The sequence below is a fragment of the Acanthochromis polyacanthus genome, chromosome 3 (genome assembly GCF_021347895.1).
Source record: "Acanthochromis polyacanthus isolate Apoly-LR-REF ecotype Palm Island chromosome 3, KAUST_Apoly_ChrSc, whole genome shotgun sequence".
NCBI classification, from domain to species: Eukaryota; Metazoa; Chordata; class Actinopteri; family Pomacentridae; genus Acanthochromis; species Acanthochromis polyacanthus.
In genome coordinates this window covers 30,720,652-30,746,399 of record NC_067115.1, presented here as the reverse complement: position 1 = coordinate 30,746,399, position 25,748 = coordinate 30,720,652, and the positions used below count along the sequence as shown (strand labels likewise).

The following is a 25,748-nucleotide window of genomic DNA, read 5'->3' as shown; positions in this document are numbered from 1 at the left end:
TGTGCTCCAATTATGAAGTACACAGTGTTTAAAAATACCTTCAGGCTGAGGAGAATCAGGAGATTCCCATGATGGTTGTGCTGTGAGGTTATTGGACTTAAGTTGAGCTTTTTTTTTGTTTTTCAGCTGATGGTCATGAAGTGGACAGCAGCAAAAAGAGAAGTTTTTTTTTTTTTTTGCAAAAAGAGAAGTTTCTGCTTCCCGTACAGTCATAGCTCCCTTTAAAATAAACTTCAGCCTTCTGCACAGGCCACTCCCTTTTATGTTTTGCATGAACACACAGTTCACTTCCGCCTCTTTATTTTCCTGTTCAGCTGCTGATCGCACGACTGGTAAGAAAAACTGAACCAATTTGCTCGATAAGGAATGTTTAATGTGTTGTTTTCTTTGTGAAGGCTGCTTGTGTTTTGTGTGTGAAGTTAAGTTTCAGTGTTTGTTGGTCTGTAGGGTTTTCTGAATGTTGGTCTGGTTTGTAGTTATCAGAGGTTCAATGTACAGAACACTACAGGGTTTAGTAGATAATTAAACCTCTGACTGTCTGAGTCACTGGAATTCACTAGAAGCAGAACTCAACATGTTGCTGCTTTGCTTTATTTCTGTGTTTCCAAGTTACTGGGAAGAATGACCTTCATGGAGATTTGCTGCTGAACCAGTCTGACCTGTTTACATAAGCCTTTTGTAGAAGCTGGACGGTCGCTTTCTTCCTGTAACCCAATCAGGTTGCAGCACGTTTTATTTGTAGTTGCTTTTACCCAGCATGCCATGTATTAAAAACAGCTGTTACTTCAGTTCATTTGCTACAACACTGAGTTCTATCCAATGTACATATTTATCATGATAATGAAAAATCCTGTCCTACCAGACGTCAGTAATATGATCTTTAAATGTGGTTATATTTGTGCACTTCATTACAAAACAAACCTTTGTTGATTTCAGGATGTTCACGTTACAGTAACTCTGTCAGCATAAAACTATCAGGTGTGAACTCAAACTCACAAAGTCTGCCAGAAACTCTGTTTAATCTGCAGAGTCTCTCTCAGTCTTTAAGCAAAGACTAAAAACCAGCTCTTCACTGAACACCGCTGCACTTGACAGACTGAAAAATAAAAAATCTTTTACATCTGCACTGTCTGTTGACACCATGGTCCTGTTATCACACCTGAACTCGTTTTATGGCTCTTATCCAGGTTGTTTTCTCCTGACTAGATCCTTGCTTGTGTTGTTTCTACTTTTAGATGTACGTCTCTTTCAGTAAAACCATCTGCAAAATGAAATTAACTGTAGGTGTTAAACTTAGGTGTCTAACTGATGTGCATACGTGTCTTTGTAGTGGTGGACTCTTGCACTTCCGTGTTTCTGATCACATGCCCATATGAGTTAGACGCTAGTGGTTGTCACAGTTTTGTGTTTGTTTAATCTGCTTTGGACAAAGATAAAATTGGAGCTTGGCCTTAATAAAGAAGTTCCTTACACAACTTCTGTTACACAGAGATCCTGAATCACAGTAACCAGATTCTCTGAGCAGTTTTATCAGATTTGACTGGTGATTCTATACATACAGTTTTTGCATCCAGGTATTGAAATTGCAGTTGTTCCTCTTTTCACATTTTGAAAGGACCTTCTCTTTTTAGCCTCAGTTGTCTGTTCATGGGTGTTAATAATTTGGCTGTTGATCATAATTATCATTGTAGATATCTTAATAGACATTTGTACTGGTCATAATATATTTTGTATAGTCAAAATTATTACAAAGATATCTGTTATTAAAAGTTTAACTAGTGGAAACAACATTTTTCTTAGAAAGAATTTGAGTGTAGTTGTCCAGAATGCTCATGTATCTGAAGTCCTAATACACATGAATGACAAAAGAGACATCCTTTGTGTGGAAGAACGATGGGGTGGACACCTGTGGTGGTAAACAGAGTGGATTTTGTGCCGTAAGACGTAGAAAAGTAAATGCCAGGGTTTTTAACCACGCCTGACGGGTACGTCGGCGGGGTTATTGCATTCGGTGTGGTATCTGGCTGGGTAAGTACACACGTGGACAAAATTGTTGGTACCCCTCAGTTAAAGAAGGAAAAACCCACAATTCTCACTGAAATCACTTGAAACTCACAAAAGTAACAATAAATAAAAATTTATTGAAAATTAAATAATCAAAAACAGCCATCACTTTTGAATTGTTGATTAACATAATTATTTAAAAAAACAAACTAATGAAACAGGCCTGGACAAAAATGATGGTACCTCTATAAAAGATTGAAAACTATTTGACCAGAGTGACATGATTAACTCAGGTGTGTCATTTAATTGACATCACAGGTGTTTCCAAACTCATAATCAGTCAGTCTGCCTATTTAAAGGGAGACAAGTAGTCACCCTGCTGTTTGGTGAAAAGGTGTGTACCACACTGAACATGGACAACAGAAAGCGAAGGAGAGAATTGTCCCAGGACATCCGAAAAAAATTATAGACAAACATCTTAAAGGTAAAGGCTATAAGACCATCTCTAAACAGCTTGAAGTTCCTGTGACAACAGTGGCTCATATTATTCAGAAGTTCAAGACCCACGGGACAGTAGCCAACCTCCCTGGACGTGGCCGCAAGAGGAAAATTGATGACAAATTGAAGAGACGGATCGTTCAAATTGTATCCAAAGAGCCCAGAGCAACCTCCAAAGAAATTAAAGGTGAACTCCAAGGCCAAGGTACATCAGTGTCAGATCGCACCATTCGTCGTTGTTTGAGCCAAAGTGGACTTCATGGGAGACGACCAAGGAGGACACCACTGCTGAAAAAAACTCATAAAAAAGCGAGACTGGAATTTGCAAAAATGCATGTTGACAAGCCACAAAGCTTCTGGGAGAATGTCCTTTGGACAGATGAGACCAAACTGGAGCTTTTTGGTAAGGCACATCAACTCTATGTTCATAGACTCAAAAACCAAGCATACGAAGAAAAGAACACTGTCCCTACGGTGAAACATGGAGGAGGCTCAGTAATGTTTTGGGGCTGCTTTGCTGCATCTGCCACAGGGTGTCTTGAAAGTGTGCAAGGTACGATGAAATCTGAAGACTATCAAGGCATTCTGGAGAGAAATGTGCTGCCTAGTGTCAGAAAGCTTGGTCTCAGTCGCAGGTCATGGGTCTTCCAACAGGACAACGATCCAAAACACACAGCCAAAAACACCCAAGAATGGCTGAGAGAAAAGCGTTGGACTATTCTAAAGTGGCCTTCTATGAGCCCAGATCTGAATCCCATTGAACATATGTGGAAGGAGCTGAAACATGCCATTTGGAGAAGACACCCATCAAACCTGAGACAACTGGAGCTGTTTGCTCATGAGGAGTGGGCCAAAATACCTGTTGACAGCTGCAGAACGCTCATTGACAAATACAGAAATCGTTTAATTGCAGTGATTGCCTCAAAAGGTTGTGCAACAAAATATTAAGTTATGGGTACCATCATTTTTGTCCAGCCCTATTTCATTAGTTTGTTTTTTAAAATAATTATGTTAATCAACAATTCAAAAGTGATGGCTGATTTTGATTATTTAATTTTCAATAAATTTTTATTTGTTGTTACTTTTGTGAGTTTCAAGTGATTTCAGTGAGAATTGTGGGTTTTTCCTTCTTTAACTGAGGGGTACCAACAATTTTGTCCACGTGTGTATGTATGTATGTATGTATGTATGTATGCATGTATGTATGTGGCTATGTCCGGTCCGATATCTCTGCAACCGCTGAAGTCAGGATAATCAAACTTGGCACTGAAGATCAGTCTAAGGTCCCCTGCTCAGTTGTGGAGTTACAGGTCAGCAGATCAAGTAGGGAGGGAGATACGTACGATGATCAAAATTGATACATATTGCATCAGTTGTATAGGGAGGACAGGGTTTTCGCCAGCAGAGGGTGTGGTTCTGCCCTCTACTGAGGGCTCATCTAGTTTGTTTTAGTGTACAGCCTAAAATGGCCCAAACTCAAAGGCAGTAACATAAATGGAGGCCCAGGAAGGCGTTGCTGCTCTGAGCCTGATTGTCTTTTGAACTTTTCAACCTTTCACCACATTTCAGGCTTCAAACTTAAAGATATAAAATTTTTAATTTTTTGTCAAGAATCAACAACAATTGGGACACAATTGTGAAGTGGAACGAAATTTATTGGATATTTTAAACTTTTTTAACAAATAAAAATCTGAAAAGTGGGGTGTGCAATATTATTCGGCCCCTTTACTTTCAGTGCAGCAAACTCACTCCAGAAGTTCAGTGAGGATCTCTGAATGATCCAATGTTGTCCTAAATGACTGATGATGATAAATAGAATCCACCTGTGTGTAATCAAGTCTCCGTATAAATGCACCTGCTCTGTGATAGTCTCAGGGTTCTGTTTAAAGTGCAGAGAGCATCATGAAGACCAAGGAACACACCAGGCAGGTCCCAGATACTGTTGTGGAGAAGTTTAAAGCCGGATTTGGATACAAAAACATTTCCCAAGCTTTAAACATCTCAAGGAGCACTGTGCCAGCAATCATATTGAAATGGAAGGAGTATCAGACCACTGCAAATCTACCAAGACCTGACTGTCCCTCTAAACTTTCACCTCGAACAAGGAGAAGACTGATCAGAGATGCAGCCAAGAGGCCCATGATCACTCTGGATGAACTGCAGAGATCTACAGCTGAGGTGGGAGAGTCTGTCCATAGGACAACAATTAGTCGTACACTGCACAAATCTGGCCTTTATGGAAGAGTGGCAAGAAGAAAGCCATTTCTCAAAGATATCCATAAAAAGTCTCGTTTGAAGTTTGCCACAAGCCACCTGGGAGACACACCAAACATGTGGAAGAAGGTGCTCTGGTCAGATGACACCAAAATCCAACTTTTTGGCCACAATGCAAAACGATATGTTTGGTGTAAAAGCAACACAGCTCATCACCCTGAACACACCATCCCCACTGTCAAACATGGTGGTGGCAGCCTCATGGTTTGGGCCTGCTTTTCTTCAGCAGGGACAGGGAAGATGGTTAAAATTGATGGGAAGATGAATGGAGCCAAATACAGGAGCATTCTGGAAGAAAACCTGTTGGAGTCTGCAAAAGACCTGAGACTGGGACGGAGATTTATCTTCCAACAGGACAATGATCCAAAACATAAAGCCAACTCTACAATGGAATGGTTCACAAATAAACGTATCCAGGTGTTAGAATGGCCAAGTCAAAGTCCAGACCTGAATCCAATGGAGAATCTGTGGGCAGAGCTGAAGACTGCTGTTCACAAACGCTCTCCATCCAACCTCACTGAGCTCCAGCTGTTTTGCAAGGAAGAATGGGCAAGAATTTCAGTCTCTGGATGTGCAAAACTGATAGAGACATACCCCAAGCGACTTGCAGCTGTAATTGCAGCAAAAGGTGGCGCTACAAAGTATTAATGCAAGGGGGCCGAATAATATTGCACGCCCCACTTTTCGGGTTTTTATTTGTTAAAACAGTTTAAAATATCCAATAAATTTCGTTCCACTTCACGATTGTGTCCCAATTGTTGTTGATTCTTGACAAAAAAATTAATATTTTATATCTTTATGTTTGAAGCCTGAAATGTGGCGAAAGGTTGAAAAGTTCAAGGGGGCCGAATACTTTCACAAGGCACTGTATATATATGTATATGGGTCATTCCAGAATTGGAGGACATTTGGGCTTCAAAATGTTTAAAAAATAAACCTTTTCTTTTACAGTTTTCTGCTCCATATTCACAATAGATAATAAACTATCAAAGACTTGATTGGCTCAGTTTACACATCAATGGTACCATTTTTATTCCATGTTTTATTTGTTGTTTGCTAACCCTACTCTAATCACAGTAACAGGGTTGCTAATCCATGCTAATGTTAGCTTTTTCTCAGCAGTAGAAGCTAGATATTTAGCTAGCTGCTACTGCTGACCAAGAGGACAAAGTTTTGTTTTTTTTTTGTTTTTTTTCCTTTCTTTTTAAATCTTTATTTAGCTTTACAATATACAGTAATCATAAATAAATCAATAGCGATAACATTAAGTTGTAGCGGTACTACGTTATGATCTATAGCTCTCGTTATTAATAATTGGGGCACCACCCTAGATCTCTAGGGAAAAATATTAATTTTAATAAAAAAATTAATATTCATAAAAATTTTGATCAATCTCATATCAAAAAGTCTTGAATCCTCAGTTAAATTGACCACATTCTACACAAAGAAACACTTAAGACTGTAGTTTGATCTAAAATGAGATATTTATTAACTATTCTATGAAAATAATGACAAGTGAACTATGTACAATGTAGATATGGTGTGTGTGTGCGTGCAGGACTACATGTGTGTGTGGAATGTGGGAGTGTGTGTGTGATGTGTGCATGTGTGAGGGATGTGGAAGTAGGTGTGAGAGAGAAGGAAATATGGTGAGGATTAGCCAGAGCTAACCTGACGAGGTAACCGGTAATTTGGATTAAGAATTCTAATGATTTGTAAAAGAATAAATTGATTAAATGAATTAATTGACCAAGCGGTTAGTACATCACCCATAGAATGGAATCAGAGCAAACTCAGCTGGAGTTATTGAAGTGAACCGTCGTGGGGCTGGGACTTGCGGGGCCTTCAGATTATGCACACGGTCTGGACTGGCAGGTTCGGAGCGGTGCGTCGTCGTTATGGCTGCCTGGATGTCCTGCCGCGGGTTGATCGGTTCTATGCAAAGACCTGATCCAGCAGATCTCCGGAGTTCTCAACTGAGTGTTGATTGGCTTAAAAATGATGGTTCTCAGGCTTTAGCCAAGAAAAATGGGTGTTGATGAAAAATTGTCAAAATTAAGAAAAATAAATGCTGGTTCTGAATCGGTTCTTCAGATTAAAACGAATAACGAGCAAAATGTCTCCTTAAGTTACAAAAACATTAAAAGATAAATAGTTAACAAACTTAGATGGTGAGGGAATTTCAAAGATAGGAAAAACGCGCTTTAGGTAAGAAAATAATGGGAATCTCTGTTATGGATTCCTCAGGTAGTGAAGAAAGGGAAGTGAAGCGGGCAAGAGAGAAGAGTCGGTAAGAGAGCGAAGGTGGGGGCTGCTTAGGCTTATATCAGGCCAAAGGGGCCATGGGAGGACCCCAAGGCGGAGGGAAGCTTCGGCGTGAATCTCTGGGTGGTAACATGACCCCTTCCTTTGTCTCAAAGAGGAGAGATGGAAAACTACTCCAGAGGGAATTAAAACATTGGGATATTAAACGATTAAAACGCGATCTGTCTATCTCTCCACCATATTTCAGTTGTGTGAAAGAGACAGGCATGTTCCTGAATGTGTAGATTATTACATATGTTCATATTATGTGAATCATTTCATTCATAACTATATGTTTATGTTTATGACATTAAAAATATGTATCACAGTGAAAATATAACAACAAGTCAGAGATTTGGTAACACGTAAATACAATGGTCATCATTCAACCTAAATAGAGAGATAAAGAAGGAATCAGGTTAAACATCACAAATTAATAAATCAGCTTCTGTGAAAGATAGAATCGTGATTTTCGGATATGTTAATGATGAATGATTTCCATTGACATTGGTAATTCTGTAAACACAAAATACATTCCAGAAATATTAATTTGGCAAGGTTTTTAAGTTCAGTTCCAGTCTTTTTGTTTCAGTCAAAGAGAGTGAGAGGGTGACTCCAGTCTTCAGCCATAAAGTTTTACGACTTGTTATCTGATCTGTGGAATGCAGAGACGTCTCCGGCTGAGGCTCTCCTAAAGCTGAAAAGGGATTTTAGCATGAAAATTCATTAAACAAACATCCATAGCATATAATTGAAAGTCATTGTCTTTTAAAAAGAAGAAGTTATTCCAGGGGTTTAAATGTTCACAGGAGCTCCATCCTTCTGTGAATGAAAACCTACAGAAATACAAATGTCTCAATCCTCCTATAGAGATGGGTGTTGGTCAGTGCTGAAGAGGGACAGCTTATCTGAGTTTTGATCAGCTCAGGAATTCCAGGGCCTTTGCAGTCTTGCTACAAAGTTAATATTAATAAAAGAAAACAAAAATAAAACTAAATGAAAATAAGAAAGTAAACTAAAAAGAGAGAAAGAAAAGGAAAATAAAGGGAAAGAAGAAAAAAAGAAGGGGAAATATATGTATATATGCATACACACATACATCACATACATACATGCCAGGGGGAGTTGGAAACAACACATATGGTTGTATACTAGCGGTGCAAACAATTGATTATTAATCAATCATTGATCAGACATTGCTTGATAAAAAATTGTAATTGACTCAGAAGGGAGTTCAGCTTCTCAGAAAAATTGCCTCTTATCAATTAATGGATCATCGATTGATAAAATGAAGCAACCATCGATAATTGTGTTACTCAATAATTTGCATCCCTAATATGTACATTTATAAAATATACACATTTATACATACATATACACTCAAAACAGAATCAGATACTAATATGTACCTCTACAAATACACACATATATGTAGAAATACAGCAATACCCTGATATCTACATGTATATATAGACACAAGCATACATAATGAGATATATTAAGTTGCTATTTTAAAGAAACTACAGGCTACTTGATAGGTTTTCACAGCTTTTGGATTAGCTGCATATTTTATTAAACTAAGATACTGACAAAGTTATTGATGGGAGAAAGTCACGAAAAGTGAAAAGAATTCATCTTATCCTGGTAGTTTGAGGTAGAGTGAAACATTCAAACAAGGCTGACAATGTTATGAAAATATGAAAAATAGAAGAGAGGATATAGCTTTGCTCTACCCATTCTTTAGGAAAACTGTTTGATGATGTTAATTCCAGTTTTATGTGATTCACTGTTTTCTTCTTCTTCTACCAGCTGAAAAGGTTACGCTAACAGGGTTATTGTGGGACACACGTAATTATTAGATGTCAATGAGAAAAATAATTTTTAAAAAATGGAGGTCTAGGTTTCATTTTGACTGTTTTATTTGAGTTTCAATTTGGTCATCAGGGGAGTGGTACAAGAGAAGAATGACACTTTAGGAGGAACTCCAGACTTTTTTTTTTAAATTTTCAACCATTCTATTCTCCTAGTTTTACTTTATTTTATTTTATTTTTTTAGATTTGGTCTCGGGACAAGTACAATTACACAACAATTGCATGTTTTAGTATTTTGTACATGGAAATTTGATGGGTGGGACGTAAAATGTCCTCTAGTTACGGAATAACTCCTATCTATACACGAACTGTTTTTGTATTAAAATGTGAACATGCAGGGCTGTGTTGTTATATCTGATTCCATTTCGTTGTTTTTCACGGTGCAGATAACCGGAGCAGACGAACCGGGGAGGTGACGTCATCAAGTCTGCTGGGGTTCCGACTGCACGTTAACCGGGATGAGTTAGTCCGGGAATTGGTGTTGAGCAGCAGAGTTAGAGGTGGAGACACACTGAGAAGCCCCTGACGTGGACATACTGCCTCACTGCAGTGTTGCCAACTTAGCGACTTTCTCGCTAAATCTAGCGACTTTTCAAAGCTCCGAGCGACTTTTTTTGTCAAAAGCGACTAGCGACAAATCTAGCGACTTTTTCTGCCGTTTTGGAGACTCTGTTAGGAAAACTCAGCTCATTCTGCAGTTACTGTTTTCACCAAGCAGCAGCTGCTGCTGTGCGCTTCTCCCCCTCCCAGAGCACAGGCTGTCAGTCCAGTAACCCGCAGCAGACCCAGTGAGGGGAGGGGGAGACCCTCATCACTTCGCGGCCAGACGGCAGATGAATCGCGCATGCGCAAAGTCAGTACAGAGCCCATCCAGACTTACGCAGCCATATAAACGAAAATGTTTCTTCAGTGTCATGCTAAAATAAACCACAGCATTTAGCCTCTAGTGAAAAAACATATTTTAGGTGTTTTATACTCACTTTTTGGTCTCTTCCACAACGTTATTCCTCTCTCCTACAACGTTGATTACAATTACATGCAAACTGGGAAATATGCAAATTAGGCGATGACATCATTTAGCGACTTCTAGCGACTTTTAGGACAGCCAATAGCGACTTTCCTTACTGAGGAGTTGGCAACAGTGCCTCACTGATAAAAGTGAAAGTAAAGTTCGTCAGAGCGACGGCAGAGCTGCAGTCCTGAATATTCTCTGTGTCTGAACTCACTTCAACTGTTTTTCCTCAAACACCGACTCAGATTCAGGTGAGTACAGCTGACAGGACGTCTGATAGTTTGTTAGCGGATTCAATCCAAAGAGGCAGAAAACAGCAAGCAAATATCACGTTTCCTCTTTCACCGAAACGAGAACCAACCTGACTGGGTGTGGTTTCTGGTTTTACTGGTTTTCTTTTCATTTTAAACCCAAAAGTACTTCACCTGCTCTATTTGTTTCTGGTTTCCACGTGAGATACGATCAAACTGAACTCATAAACTTTGTAATTGTGGATTTTTCACCGTTCTTTTTCCACTTGGTGTTGACAGTAAAGCTGTGTGCAGACTGGTGTTCAAGATTAACTGGTGTTCCGATCAACTGGTGATATTCAGTGAGCGAGGCAGCTGTTACAACCATAGACATATATACGTAGACATAGATATATACAAACACTAGATGGCTCATGAGCACTGTCAGCCTATGGGGAGCGACGTCGCCACATGGCGGCCATCTTGGGACAGGGCTGCTCGATCACTCATAACATTAAAGTCAATGGAGCATGGATTTTAAAATCACTGTAGATTGCTCAATTTTCAACCGATTTTAGAACAGCTTGGTTTGTTATAAACGTCAGAGATGTACTTGTTTTACTGCTTACATAAGAATAATTAAAACCATTGAATTCATATAATAATGAACACAGATATCAGCTTTTTTCAGCATAAATGGATGTAAATGTAATTTTAATATTTAACATTGCACTTTTTTTATTACTATCAGCTTTCTAATGCACAGATAAAAACAAAGCTCAACCAAAATCAATGCACAACAAAAAGAGATGATGTCTTTTCTTTTCATGAACCCGGTGCCTACATTACCCACAATGCATTTCGGCTGCAGGCTAACTAATCCAGGCATAGATGTATACAAACAATAAGTCTAAGGTCTCAATCAAAGTCTCTTAACAAGCAAATAAATACAACCACAAAGAATGTAATTTCGCCTAAAGATTAGGTTCTCAAAAAACGTTGGTCTCAGGAAAACCTAATAATTGAAAATCAGATTGTGAGTAACACCATCTTCAATGTGAGTAGCCAGGCAGAAAAGACACAACTATGCCGCATTTTTCAAAACGAAAAGCTGCGATTTCGGAATTGAGCCTGAATCATAGCCACGTTAATAAGGTTTGTAATAAACTAAACCGTTTGTAAATCAATCAAGAATTGAGCGAGCTATGAGTGTTAAAGTGAGGAAATCATCCACCTTACCATTGACTACAGTACAGTGCGCCAGAGCAGTCCCCTGTCCTAAGATGGCCGCCAAGTGACGACGCCGCCGACTCCGTCTCGAGACATCTAGTGTTTGTATATATCTATGTACGTAGACGCCTCATTGACTGCGGCTGCCCACTCGAGCGATGTGCCTGCAGCGCCGCCATCTTGGACCGGGGCCAGCCGAGGCAGCGGTGCATAGACATCTATGGAGGAGAGAGGTACTGCTGAATCTAAAAGTGGAATTATTCGCCGAATTTTGAACCGATTGCCAAACTGTTTGATTTTTAGAAACGTCACACTTGTAGCTACTATACAAGGTGCTCGGATATTTTTTTACAATGCAGGTTTTGCCATACTGCTATTATTACTACTGTTAATAATAATAATTATTATTATTATTACTACTCTTAATATTATATCAATTATTACTATTATTACTGCTATTATTACTATTATTTTTATCATTATTATTACTGTTATTATTACTATTATATCACGTGTATAAATCACGTTCTTTGGGAAAGCTTAAACATGTGAGAAAAGTAGCCAGAGATAAAGAATTGTCTACAACAAAAATAGTTCCATCATAAATCAGGGCTATTAGATCAATCAGATGCTGTATTCTAACCCACCAATTACTGCAGTAAGTTGCTAGGAACGCTAGATTCATAACATCGAATTTTAAACAAAAAAATGTCTCAGATCAGTTATTTCACCGGTAAGCAGCTGTGTAATACACAGGATGATGCAGAGAGCTGTTAGATCATGGGTAGAAGCCAGACACGGAGCTGATGGGGTTCTATCCGTCTTCTCGGCGTTTATTTCACTCTAGCTATGACAACCTGCTAACAATATATAATTCCTTACATACATCTTACATGTGAAAAGTAATCCCACGAGCTCTTGTTTCCTTACAGTGCTCATTAGAGCATCCATAGGCTGAACAGAAGTCTGGCATCTAAGTGTTGAGTGGCAAAACCAGCATTGTAAAAAAATATCCGAGCTCTTTGTATAGTAGCTACACGTGTGACGTTTCTAAAAATCAAACAGTTTGGCAATCGGTTCAAAATTCGGCGAATAATTCCACTTTTAGATTCAGCAGTACCTCTCTCCTCCATAGACTTCTATGCACCGCTGCCTCGGCTGGCCCCGGTCCAAGATGGCGGCGCTGTAAGCACGTCTCTCGACAGCCTATGAGGCGTCTACCTATATATGTCTATGGTTACAACGGCAATACATAGCATAGATGACTGTACCGGTGCCTGTTCAAAACACACAGACGTCAATAAACTGTTCCGAAATGTTCTTGTTGCAGCTTTAACATTGTCGTTATTGCTCTGTATGGACTCACGGGTGTTCAATCTACCAATAAAATACTTGGTTTAATGAGGACTTCCACCTAACGGAGTGGAAATATCGCTTCACTGCGACAGAGTGTGACGATCTCCATCAGATTAACTGGTGACAGTCTGTGGCCTCAGTCCGACGGTCAGACAGACAAACAGATTTTAAGTAAAACAATGACATCATATAAACCATCTGACCACATTCTAACCAGAGATTTCACATTCCAGCTTTCAGAACGTTGATATGCTTCATCTACCCCCCATTCAGGATTTATTTATTTTACTGGGGCACTGCAAGTTATAATCAATATTGCAACCAGTGCAACCAGAATCAATGCCTTGTAAATTAAATGCACTGACTTTACAGAACACAAAATTAAAGTTTTTTTTTTATTTCTAAAGACCTAGAACAATAATAGAGACGATTATATTTATTCTACCAAACCTTAACGAGCCCATCCTTGAACTATATAGCTAGCTGCTGTTTCAAACAAGATCTCACAACTCAAGACGTGAAACAATAAAATAAGAATGAATAAAAAAAGACCAAATAGATCATCTTGGTGAATTGTTCCACACTAAGTTCCATCTGCAGATTCCCCCTCAGACTAAAAACTGCCTCTTCACTGAACACCTTTACACCTATATATACTTATGACTACCAATAGCTGTGAATAAATGTTTTTTTTCCCCCTTTTTATTAGCTTTATTTGACAGGTAAGTAGAGAGAGATGGACGGAAAAGTAGGGAGAAAACCTACAGCAGAAAGCCGTGAGCTGGAGTTGAACCCGGGCCGCTAGGTCAGGTTTATGTTCCTGTTTATAGATCTCCTGTTCAGTCACCTGAGCTAATGCCCCAGTATATGTGATATACTGAAAGGAATTGGTGTCTTTTCTCAATGACATGTCAGTTTAGAGTAGTATGACACAACAAAGCTCTGCTGCTGGTTTGAACACGAATGTCCTGTGAATTTTGCTAAATTGCTGCATTTCAAATCCAATACGTTAAATACTGCTGGGCTGTTTAAGTAAAATTTTGACGTTTGTGTTATTTAAATAAGACAGTTTAGCTATAATGTGATCTAAACCTGCCAATACTGTATCAGTATATTAATGTTATACTGCAACACTTTGGAATTCTGTTATCACACAGCTTGGTGAACTTCTTGTTAAATAACATGAACACCGTGTGCTGGTCTCCTGTCTGCTGCTTTAACAGGTTTTGACAGTGATCTCCGCTCCAATAGTTCCAACCGCGGTTACGTAGTTTTCTTTATTGTTGCCTGACAACGCATGACTCTTACGATGAGAACGCGACTTATTTCCAGATATTTTTGTCAGGACCAAAATGAATAAAACAGCAGAAATCTCATTTTTAGAAGCGAAGTTGTTCCATTGTTTATTTCCTGGTTAGTCGGTAAGGGGTCCTGAAAAGCCACGCCTACGAAACATCTGTCTCAGAAACGCTGGAATCACCAGTTGATCGGATCACCAGTTAATCTTGAACACCGGCAGCAGAAATGAAACGGAGTGAAGTCCAAATAAAAGCTGCCAGAATAGAATGATGTTTCTATAAAAGTGTGACTTTCTCCAAACTCAAGATCTATAGCAGGACTCTGTTCCAAAAAGCAGGTTTCTGGTGAAATCTCTTGAGTTCGTTGCTCTGAGATGAAGGAAACTGAATTTTGTGATCCACGATAGTCTTAGGCTGCACTTCTAGGGCCGCACATTTAGAGACTTATTTCTAGACAGCGCCTCCTACTGCAAAAGATGCTCACTGAAATGCAAAAGTCGTGCTTTTAAAGGAGGATTTCACCCAAAATATACTTGGAATTTAAAAGGTTTGTTCAAGGAGTTTTCCTCAGAAAGTACTACTTCATGTCCAATTACCTGTAATTTTAAAGCTTCATTCCACCCAAATAGTGTTTTTAAGCAAAAAGCTCAGATATAAAAGGTTTGTTCCACCCAAAATACTGTTTCGTACAATTATAATAATAAGTAGGTTGCTCAGACTTGCATTTGGACAATTTGTGTAATTATCAGGTAAAATAATAATGGAATCATCTGTTTTGGTCTCTGGATCTCAACTAGGACAGTTTAAAAGGTTGGAAAGAGGCAAAACACCAGGATAACTTTGGACGCAGATGTATTTATTTAATAGAATAATAAGTCAGTAAAATCAACAGCACTCCCTCCTCCACTCACACAAAAGTAAATTGTGACTCCCAGCACTGAACCTCTGATCTCACTACCTCCTGTTAGACATAAATGTTAAGTAGACATAGCATGTATATATCTGATAAACTGGATAAAATCTGCTTTATTTTGAACACTTAAACACAGCAAAAGAATGGAGAAGAACACGTACTCTGCTGGATCGGGACCTGGACCTGGACCTGGACCTGAACCTGGACCTGGACCTGGGTCCAGCTGTGTGTCCATGAAGAATGACCGGTCAAAGGATGATCCTCTTTTCTTCAAACAATCTGCAGATGGAAGGTGAGACAATAAAACTGACAGAAAGCCATTTCAGACACAAAGTTATTGTTGTGTTTATTAACAGCTTGAAGATGTTTTCCATCAGTTTTTATCTGTTCTGGTTTTGTTTCAGGATCCAGCAGCAGAGACCAGAACCCAGCTGTTTGTCCTTCAAGAGCGACCAGTCAAGGGACGAATTCATTTACTTTAAAGACGTCCATCCATCTGCTGATCAGATGTAAGCTGTAACTGACAGAACGAGTCACTTATTCCTGAAAAGAACCAGTTTGTACGACGTGTTGTCCGACCTGCTCTGAAATCCAAAGTGTTTCTGTCTGTTGTGAACGTCCACGTTACAGCGAGGGGGAGACATGATGAGGTTTAAATCTGGAGATAACTGGTTCCATTTTCAGAATCTTCTGAAGATGTTCATGATGTCGTAGCTGGTGTTTGTCTCTGTGTGGACAGACGTACTGAGAACTAACTGCTGATGTTGATCTACAGAGTGGAACAGCAGAACTCGGACGTTCCCAGCGCTCAGTCTGTCCAGCAGCATCACTTGGACTCCATATTCATGGTGAGTACATGGACAACAGGTTCTTCTCCATCTGTTGTGTTCAGGCGTCTCCATGCTGCTCTTTGTAGACCAGTGGACTGTCAGTGTGTCCAACATGGATCTGATGTTTGACTCCATGGTTTCATTCTGATGGATTCATTAACAGATTTCTCTGTTCCAGCTGCTAGAGGACAACATGGTGACTTTTGTGAAGAAGGAGTTGAAGAAGATGCAGAAGGTTGTGAGTCCAGATTACCCAGAATGCTCAGAGAGTAATGGGGAGAATGAGGAGGATTTGGAGGATGATGATGAAGAGCAGAGGAGCAGCAGAGAGAAGCCAGCACTGTGATCAGCAGATCACAGTGTTGTTCCTGAGGAGGATGAAGCAGGAGAAGCTGGCTGACTGTCTGCAGAACAGTAAGAGGATTTGTGTAAAGACCGATGCTGCTGATAAACAGTACATTTACTAAAGTCTCAGAATATCTTCACACAATCATTCTTTAGGGGGACAAACTGCCATGTTCACTTTATTGGTACTTTGGTGCTTTAATATGCAGGTTGCTTCGACTTCGCTGATTATTTCTTGTGTTTTCATTCAGAACTTGCTGCTGGAGTTTGTAGACAAAAACTTAAATGTGGCCTGAAGAAGAAGTTCCAGAGAGTGTTTGAGGGCATCGCTAAAGCAGGACAGAAGACCCTCCTGAATGAGATCTACACAGAGCTGTACATCACAGAGGGAGGGACGGCAGAGGTCAACGATGAACATGAAATCAGACAGATTGAAGCAGCATCCAGGAAAGCAGACGGAGCAGAAAGAAGCATCAGACCAGAAGACATCTTTAAAGGCTCACCTGGAAGAGATGGACCAATCAGAACAGTGATGACACTGGGAGTGGCTGGCATCGGGAAAACAGTGTTAACACAGAAGTTGACTCTGGACTGGGCTGAAGACAAAAGCAACCAGGACATCCACTTCATGTTTCCATTGACTTTCAGAGAGCTGAATGTGCTGAAAGAGAGAAAGTTCAGCTTGATGGAACTTGTTCATCACTTCTTCAGTGAAACCAAAGCATCAGGAATGTGCGGCTTTGAAGACTTCCAGGTTGTGTTGATCTTTGACGGTCTGGATGAGTGTCGCCTTCCTCTGGACTTCCACAACAATGAGATCGTGACTGATGTTAGACAGTCCACCTCAGTGGATGTGCTTCTGACAAACCTGATCAGGGGGAATCTGCTTCCCTCTGCTCGCCTCTGGATAACCACACGACCTGCAGCAGCCAATCAGATCCCTCCTGACTCTGTGGACATGGTGACGGAGGTCAGAGGGTTCACTGACCCACAGAAGAAGGAGTACTTCAGGAAGAGATCCAGAGATGAGGAGCAGGCCAGTAGCATTATCTCCCACATGAAGACATCACGGAGCCTCCACATCATGTGCCACATCCCAGTGTTCTGCTGGATCACTGCTACAGTTCTGGAGAAGCTGCTGAGAAGCAGAGAGGGAGGAGAACTGCCCAGAACCCTGACTGAGATGTACATCCATCACCTGGTGGTTCAGGTCAAAGTCAAGAAGGTCAAGTATGATGGAGGAGCTGAGACAGATCCACTCTGGAGTCTAGACAGCAGGAGGATGATCGAGTCTCTGGGAAAACTGGCTTTTGAGCAGCTGCAGAAAGGAAACCTGATCTTCTATGAGTCTGACCTGACAGAGTGTGGCATTGATATGAAAGCAGCCTCCGTGTACTCAGGATTCTTCACACAGATCTTCAAAGAGGAGAGAATGCTGTATCAGGACAAAGTGTTCTGCTTCATCCATCTTAGCGTTCAGGAGTTTCTGGCTGCAGTCTACATGTTAAACTGTTACACCAACAGGAAGGAGAAGGTTCTGGAAGACTTCCTGGGAAAAGACTGGAAAGACAAGAACAGAGACACTCTGGATGTGTTCCTGAGCAGAGTCATGGAGAAATCTCTGAGAAGCAAAAATGGTCACCTGGACCTGTTTGTTCGCTTCCTTCATGGCCTATGTCTAGAGTCCAACCAGAGACTCTTAGGAGGCCTGCTGGGTCAGAGGACAGAGAACCAAAGAGAAAGGATCCAGAGAGTCATCAACAACCTGAAGGAGATGAAGAGTGATGAAATGTCTCCAGACAGAAGCATCAACATCTTCCACTGTCTGATGGAGATGAAGGATCTCTCAGTACATCAGGAGATCCAAGAGTTCCTGCAGTCAGAGAACAGATCAGAGAAGGAACTCTCTGAGATACACTGCTCAGCTCTGGCGTACATGCTGCAGATGTCAGAGGAGGTTCTGGATGAGTTGGACCTGAACAAGTACAGAACATCATGGGAGGGGAAACGGAGACTGATTCCAGCTGTGAGGAACTGCAGAAAGTTTCGGTGAGTCCAGATGTGATGGACATGATCACTCAGTGTAGATCAGTAGTTCAGTTCTTCAGATGTTCTCACGAGAGCATCTCATTCTTCTTAATGTTGCACTTGTTTATTTGAAACATCACATGTCAGCTGTGTTTAGTCTCAGATGTTCTTCAGCTGCTTCAAATGCTGCGAAAATGTAGATTTTTCATTTTCTTGTATTTAAAGCTGATACATGAATGAAGACCGTTTTTCTTTTCATCCATCTATTACCTAAACACCGCCTAATCCTCATTAGGGTCGTAGGGGTGCTGGAGTCTATCCCAGCTGATTTAGAGCAACGGCAGGGTTCACCCTGGACAGGCTGCCTGTCTGCCATGGGGCTACACATTGAGAGACAGACAAACGGTCACACTCACATTCACACCTGTGGACAATTTAGAATCACCAGTTAACCTCAGCATGTTTTTTACTGTGGGAAGAAGCTGGAGTACCCAGAGAAAACCCACTCATGCACAGGAAGAACATGCAAACTCAATGCAGAAAGATCCCAAGAAGGCTGGGATGCAAACCACAGATCTTCCAGGTGTGAAGTGAAAGTGCTAACCACGAGTCCACTGTGCAGATGTTGTCCAGTGATCAATTTGATTTATGTAACATTTGAGAGCAGACTGTAAATGTTGAGTGATGGAGGTGAAACTGACAGCTGCAGGTCCACAGCAAAGACATCATCATCTTTCAACTGGAACTGTTCACCGACCTTAATTCAGTCACAATATCCTGAGTCCCAGTAAAAACAAGACAGAAAATGTTCTTCTGATCCAGATGTTCTCTTGAGAACTTTGTGGGATCAGATCACACTGACAGACTGTGGACAGTATGGAAACCTGAATGGAACTCCATCTTCTGTCTTCCATCTGCAGATGAAACCAAAGAAACTTTCAAAGTGTGCAGGTGTGAGAGAGGCTGATGAGAATTCAATTTCACGTCTAACAATCACAGAAGATCAGCTGAAGCACTGATGTCCAACAGGACGAGTCCAAATGTTCTGCTATCCAATGCATGAAGGAAATATCAAGTGTCCTCTTTCATAATGTAACAGATGTGTAGGATGCCAAAGAAGATTGCCCATCTGAATTTTCATCAGCCTTTATTCTCTGCAGAAGAAATGAATGTACATGTAATTTGTCTTCTGCTGAATTTTCTCTTTCTGCACTCTGCTCCCACAGCAAGTAAACTACGACTGTGTAGCATTTTTAGAAAGTAAATTTTCAACAACAAATTTTACAACAATGAAAATAAATCAAATACAAAATGAAGAACAATGCCACCTGGTGCCCACACTAACACAGTGTATCAGGGTGGGATGAGTGAACGGAAATACAACCTATCACTTAAAATAAAACACATACCTGCAGAAGAGATGAATACAAGTAAATTATCTTCTGCTGAATTTTCTCTCTCTGCACTCTGCTCCTAAACATACAAACGAGAACAATGATCACCTAAGCATACTGCATGAGTAAAATATCTATAAAACCTCTAATAACAGTTCAAACAACAAAATACAGGTAGACATCAAAGTAATACACAGTGGTAAACAACATGCACCAAAGACTACAACATAAAATGCTAAATCTATAAAGAAAACAACATGACATCACAGCAACAAATTATCCCACAACTTACCCACAGCAAGTAAACTGCAACTGTGTGGGGTATACTGGAGAAGCCCGGGAGGCACAAACATAGCAGGGTGCAGAAAGGCAGTCTCCAAAATCAATAAAAATAATGACAAATACAAATAACTCATTGAAATAAAATTCAAAAATACTCAACATGAAGACTAGCCTAGCCGCGCTAGACCCATGTTCTGAAGACGCAAGGGTCTAGGCATGCTCGACAGGGAGGGAGGTGGGCTAAAAGGTTGTCTGTCAAATCACTCTGCAGCAATTGGGTAGGTATACAACCAATCAGCGCAACGAATAGGCTCCTAGAGCACCGGAAATCAGAGGATGAGGGAGTTCGGTGAAGCCTCATTTATTCAGTCAATGGGTGAAGCTCAAGTATATTACAGACATGTTAACAGAAAGATTATTTAGAGTCGGTGCTAATGGAGCTCAACGACTGTTGTAGTTTTTGTTGTCGACCCTGGCAGAGAATTAAATTCGTTGCCGTGGGTTGTCTAGCGCGGCTAGGCTAGTTTTTTCCGGTTGTTTCTGTCAGAATCGTCGCGCCTCTGTCGTCACTTGGTTACGCCCGCCTTCTGACTCTACACTTCATGGTGATTGGTCCGGCCAGTTTTAGGAGCATCCAACCTCGAGCCTTATGGAGGGTAACTAGACCCACCCTGGCAGAGAATTAAATTCGTTGCCATGGGTTGTCTAGCGCGGCTAGGCTACATGAGGACAACAAGCATGAATTGAATAATTATAAATAAATAAAATGAATTTTTTTACTCTGTTACAATAACAACATGTTTTGTCATTTTTGCCTCATTACAGACTTTCTAAATGCGGACTCTCAGAGAATCACTGTGAAGTTGTGGCCTCAGCTCTGAAATCCAACCCCTCCCATCTGACAGAACTGAACCTGAGTGAGAACAAGCTGCAGGATTTAGGAGTGAAGCATCTTTCTGCTGGACTGCAGAGTCCAAACTGTAAACTGGAGACTCTCAAGTCAGTTCACTGTTGATGGTTTATCAATATTTTCAATTTAAATCCTTCACTTAAGTTTGATGCTTTTGGTTGATAAATGTTGAGGCTTTTCCTAAAAACAGTGTGAAAATGTTTGAGATTGTTGAAGTGTGAGTAGGGTTAGGGATAGGGTTCTCCATTGTCCATTGATGAGGGTTGTCCTCGTCAATGGACAGTGTGCTTTGTCCATTGATGAGGACAAAGTAATGTTGAGCTGCACATTCAGAACCTGAACATATCTGATGGATCATCAATGATTTTATCTACATCTTTTATTCTTTCAGATTGATGAGCTGCAGGTTGTCAGAGATCAGCTGTGATTCTCTGGTCTCAGCTCTGAAGTCCAACCCCTCCCATCTGGAACATCTGGACCTGAGTGGAAACAAGCTGCAGGCTTCGGGAGTGAAACATCTGAGTGGTTTTCTGGAGAGTCCAGACTGCATCCTGAAGACTCTAAAGTCAGTTCACTGACTGTCTGTTACTGTTGTAGATCTGATATGTTTAATGACAAACGAAGCTCATTTATGTTCAACAGAACTTCCATCAATGAAGCTGTAAATCTGCTCTGGTTCATATTTTTTGTTTTTGTCCTAAATTCAATTTGTTGTGACAAAAATGGAGTGTTTGTAGCAGAAAGTGTAGAAAGTTTTCAGTGTTAGTTGTTAAAGTAAATGAATGTTTGTAGTTTGTGCTGAAGAGTCACATCTGGATCCAGAAGATCCTCTGAACTCTGATCAGTCTGAAGTGACAAAGTTTACTGAGTGAAGTAGAAATATTTCGTTGGTTTGTGTTGAGTTGAGTTTTTTTTTACTGATACTGATGCAGGACGTCCTTGATGTGTGGACATGAATAGGTAGATGAATGTTGTGCTGACATGTGGATGATGTGTGTAGAAGACTGACATGATGATGATCCACAATAGCAAAGTCTGACAAAGTCTCTCTGCTGGTTTTCGAGAAAAGCTCATTGATAAGGACAAAGTAATGTTGAGCTGCACATTCAGAACCTGAACACATCTGATGGATCATTAATGATTTTATCTGCATCTTTTATTCTTCATTTAGATTGATCCGCTGCAGTTTGTCAGAGATCAGCTGTGATTCTCTGGTCTCAGCTCTGAGGTCAAACCCCTCCCATGTGGAACATCTGGACCTGAGCAGGAACGACCTGAAGGATTCAGGAGTGAAACATCTGAGTGGTTTTCTGGAGAGTCCAGACTGCAGTCTGAAAACTCTTAGGTAAGGCATCATGTTTTCAGTGATTCAGAGTTCTCATCTTAGGTGTATGGTGTTTTTTTCCACATCAGTTTTAATGACTGGTGTGAATCATCCAAACAGTTTTTCTTTTTTAATGTAGTAGGGAGTCATAAAGTCTAGACTCAATCCAGAGTCAAAGCTAAAGTGTCCTTAAAGTCAGTGAGTAGAAGAACTGTCCTCACCTGTCAACACCTGTTGTGTCACATCACTGCAATACTTTAACTGGAACCTCATGAGTGGCACAAACTCTCTCCTTCATCCTTTACAGCATTTGGAGCTGTGAGATCACTGAAGTGAAGACGGTGAAGCAGCTTTATCTGCTACTCATCCTTTAGATGGTTTTCACTTTTATGTCCTGGAAGCAAATGTATTTGTCCTCTGTGGTCCAGCAGATGTCTGGTAGAATAAATGAACAGATCTCATTCATTAAGCTGCACGTAAGGAAAGAACATTTGAAGGAGATTTAACGTTGACTTCATGCATAAAAATACAGATTTCTGTAGCTCTGAACTCATGATGAAACTGAATGATTTCAAGTAGGACGTTTGTCTCCTCAACTCACATTTTTTATTCTTTATTCAGATTGGAGCGCTGCAGTGTGTCAGAGATCAGCTGTGATTCTCTGGTCTCAGCTCTGAAGTCCAACCCCTCCTATCTGGAACATCTGGACCTGAGCTGGAACAACCTGCAGCGTTCATCAGTGAAACATCTGTTAGATCTTGTGGAGAGTCCAGACTGCAGCCTGCAGACTCTGAGGTAGGTAGAAGGTTCCAGTCAGTCTCTGCAGCTTTCAGCAGTTTTCCACTAAACACCGTCATCATCAAAGCAGGTCTGTGAGCTTAGAGCTCAGTGTGTTCACTCAAACACATTAACATGAAGCTGCTGCTCTGAACATGACTGAAGTCCTGATGAGCTGCTGATCAAAGTCATTGATCTCCTCCCATCTTTCTTCTTCTCTCTGCAGTTGGGAGTGATGCTGATCAGGACTGTGTTTGTGCTGAGAGGATGAACTGTGTCCTGATGATCCAGAGGTTGAAGCAGCAGCAGCTGGTGTGTAGGGGGTCTTACTGAACCATGTTACTGGGAACCTGTAAAGTGTGTTGTTATCACCTTGTAGTTTGGTATTGCAGCTCCACACTGAATGATGGAGCACTTCAGTTAATGTTGACAGGATATGTTGGAGATGGGTGTCAGTGTGCAGTAAGTTTCAGAATGTTTCTGTCAGTGCAGGATTATATGTATGGTACATAGGAACCTATTGGAATGCATGGAATTATTGTGTTTCTGCATGTTGCAACCCATTTTTGAGGGCCTAAACATGCTCAGAAACTCATGAAAAATTGTACACACATCAGAACTGGCAACAAGTGAGATTTTTTAGGGGTGGATTTTTACAGGTGTGGAACCCAAAGTGAAAGCACACAGAGTAAGCAAAGACAGGTCAAAATTAACAGGTTTTATTGCAAATAATGCCAGAACTATACAACAGAACTGGAGGCAAGTAATCAAACTATGGCTAGACTCAAACAGGAAAGGAGGGGGCAGGCAGGATCCTGGGGGCAGGCAGGATCCTGAGGACCGGCGGTCCAGAGGGTGCACACTGTTGCTGCAGGACATGTGGCGGAGAGCGGTGGCACCCAGAGGGGAGAGCCAGGGATGGAGCCAGTCCCAGCAGTCAGTGGTCCAGGTCCCCTTTGGGAGGAATATCCAGGTTCACTAGCAGCCAGCTGGTTCAGATGTAGCGGTTGAGGGTCCAGGTCCTCTTAAGGAGGAGGAGTCCAGATTCATCTGCAGGTGGCCAGGTCAGACAGAGCAGACACGGGGTCCAGGTCCTCACCACGCGGAAGGTCAGGCTTACCAGTGGACGGCTGGGTCAGGCAGAGTTGGGCAGAACCGGACAGTGCAGTCAGCGGAAGGCAAAGCTGATGCTATGATCTGGCAGAGTGTGGAGTCATGAGCCTGGTTTTATGGAGTGACTGATGAGGCAGGTGTGCTGATCCACAGCTGTCCGGAGTTCCTGGTGATTGAATTAACAGCTATGGGACAACGCCACAAAAAGGAGACTGAGTAGAATGGTGAGTGGAAAAAGAGGGAGAACAGAAAGAAGGAATATCTCAGGCACCCTGACTGGTGCATGGGTGGCCACTGCTGGTGGAGCCCTCGTTGCAGGGATGCTCATGGTACTAGGGGAGGTGTCTGCTGACGTCAAGTACAGCCTGTAAGCTGGGGTTTGTTTGCAGTCTCTGGAAGGTCCCGGTAACTTGCTGAGGCAGAGGCAGTGTGGAGCCCCTCGGAGAGCAGTGAGTTGGCGTGGAGTCCCTCAGAGATTAGTGAGGCGGCGTGGAGCCCCTCATGGACAGGTGAGTCTGCTCGGGGCTCCACTAGGACGGTTGAAGTGGCTCCGGGTTCCTCTGGGATGGGTGAGGCGACTCTGGACTCCTCCGGGACAGGTGGAGCGGCGTCAAGCTCCTCCGGGACAGGGGAGTTGGAGTTGAGCTCCCCTAGTACAAGGGAATGGCCAGGATGTAGGGCTGGTACAAGGAGACGCCAGCGATGTCAGGTCAGGGTGCTAGGGGGTGGCGAGGTTCCACGCGTTCTGGAGCCACGCTTCCTGTGGGAAGGAACCCCCCCCCCCCCCGCCCCCATTGTTCTGTAGTGGCTGTACAGAACAATGGGGGGGTGGGGGGGCAGATCACCGGCAAGTGGCCAGGTCAGATGGAGCGGTCGGGGGTCCAGATCTTCTTCAGGAGGCGAGTCCAGATTCACCGATAGACGGTTGGGTCAGGAAGAGTTGGACAGAACCGGACAGTGCAGTCAGCGGAAAGCAAAGCTGATGCTACGATCTGGCAGGGAGTGGAGACATGAGCCGGGTTTTATGGAGTGACTGATGAGGCAGGTGTGCTGATCCGCAGCTGTCTGGAGTTTCTGGTGATTGAATTGACTTGATAATTAACAGTCACAGGAGAGCAGCGTGGAAAGGAGACTGAGCAGAATGGTGAGGGGAGAGAGAGGGAGAACAGAAAGAGGGAGAACAAAGCAATTTGGGGGAAGAGGTCAGGGGAGATCAAGTGGGGGCAGATGCAGAGACTGGGGAGGAGCTAGGCAAAGTAACTCCTCATAGGGGGTAACTCCAAGACATCTCAAATTTAGGTAATATATACTATAGGCCTTAAGTGGGGCATGGCCATGGCAAACTCCGGAAATTTGATCCTTCGCCATGAAATAAAAAGAGCGGCCTACACACGTGGACAAAATTGTTGGTACCCCTCAGTTAAAGAAGGAAAAACCCACAATTCTCACTGAAATCACTTGAAACTCACAAAAGTAACAATAAATAAAAATTTATTGAAAATTAAATAATCAAAATCAGCCATCACTTTTGAATTGTTGATTAACATAATTATTTAAAAAAACAAACTAATGAAATAGGGCTGGACAAAAATGATGGTACCCATAACTTAATATTTTGTTGCACAACCTTTTGAGGCAATCACTGCAATTAAACGATTTCTGTATTTGTCAATGAGCGTTCTGCAGCTGGCAACAGGTATTTTGGCCCACTCCTCATGAGCAAACAGCTCCAGTTGTCTCAGGTTTGATGGGTG

The 25,748-nt window shown here is 41.6% G+C and overlaps 1 protein-coding gene across 1 annotated transcript; it reads left to right on the top strand.

The window, feature by feature from the left end:
• The first annotated feature begins 281 nt into the window (after window positions 1-281).
• Window positions 282-25,410, top strand: LOC110971788 (NLR family CARD domain-containing protein 3-like). The gene is made up of 12 exons (XM_051946201.1): window positions 282-332; window positions 9,339-10,215; window positions 15,128-15,283; window positions 15,396-15,500; window positions 15,767-15,839; window positions 16,000-16,235; window positions 16,418-18,215; window positions 20,696-20,869; window positions 21,172-21,345; window positions 21,952-22,125; window positions 22,726-22,899; window positions 23,108-25,410. Exons 6-12 carry the CDS (start codon window positions 16,094-16,096, stop codon window positions 23,115-23,117), a joined length of 2,646 nt encoding a protein of 881 aa, XP_051802161.1. The 5' UTR covers window positions 282-332; window positions 9,339-10,215; window positions 15,128-15,283; window positions 15,396-15,500; window positions 15,767-15,839; window positions 16,000-16,093; the 3' UTR covers window positions 23,118-25,410.
• The last annotated feature ends 338 nt before the right edge of the window (window positions 25,411-25,748 follow it).

Excerpts from the sequence above, each read along its gene's own strand:
- LOC110971788 (XM_051946201.1), top strand. The coding sequence starts at position 16,094 with ATGGGGAGAATGAGGAGGATTTGGAGGATGATGATGAAGAGCAGAGGA. Across the intron at positions 18,216-20,695 it reads AGGAACTGCAGAAAGTTTCG|ACTTTCTAAATGCGGACTCT; the intron begins GTGAGTCCAGAT and ends GCCTCATTACAG. Across the intron at positions 21,346-21,951 it reads TGCATCCTGAAGACTCTAAA|ATTGATCCGCTGCAGTTTGT; the intron begins GTCAGTTCACTG and ends TTCTTCATTTAG.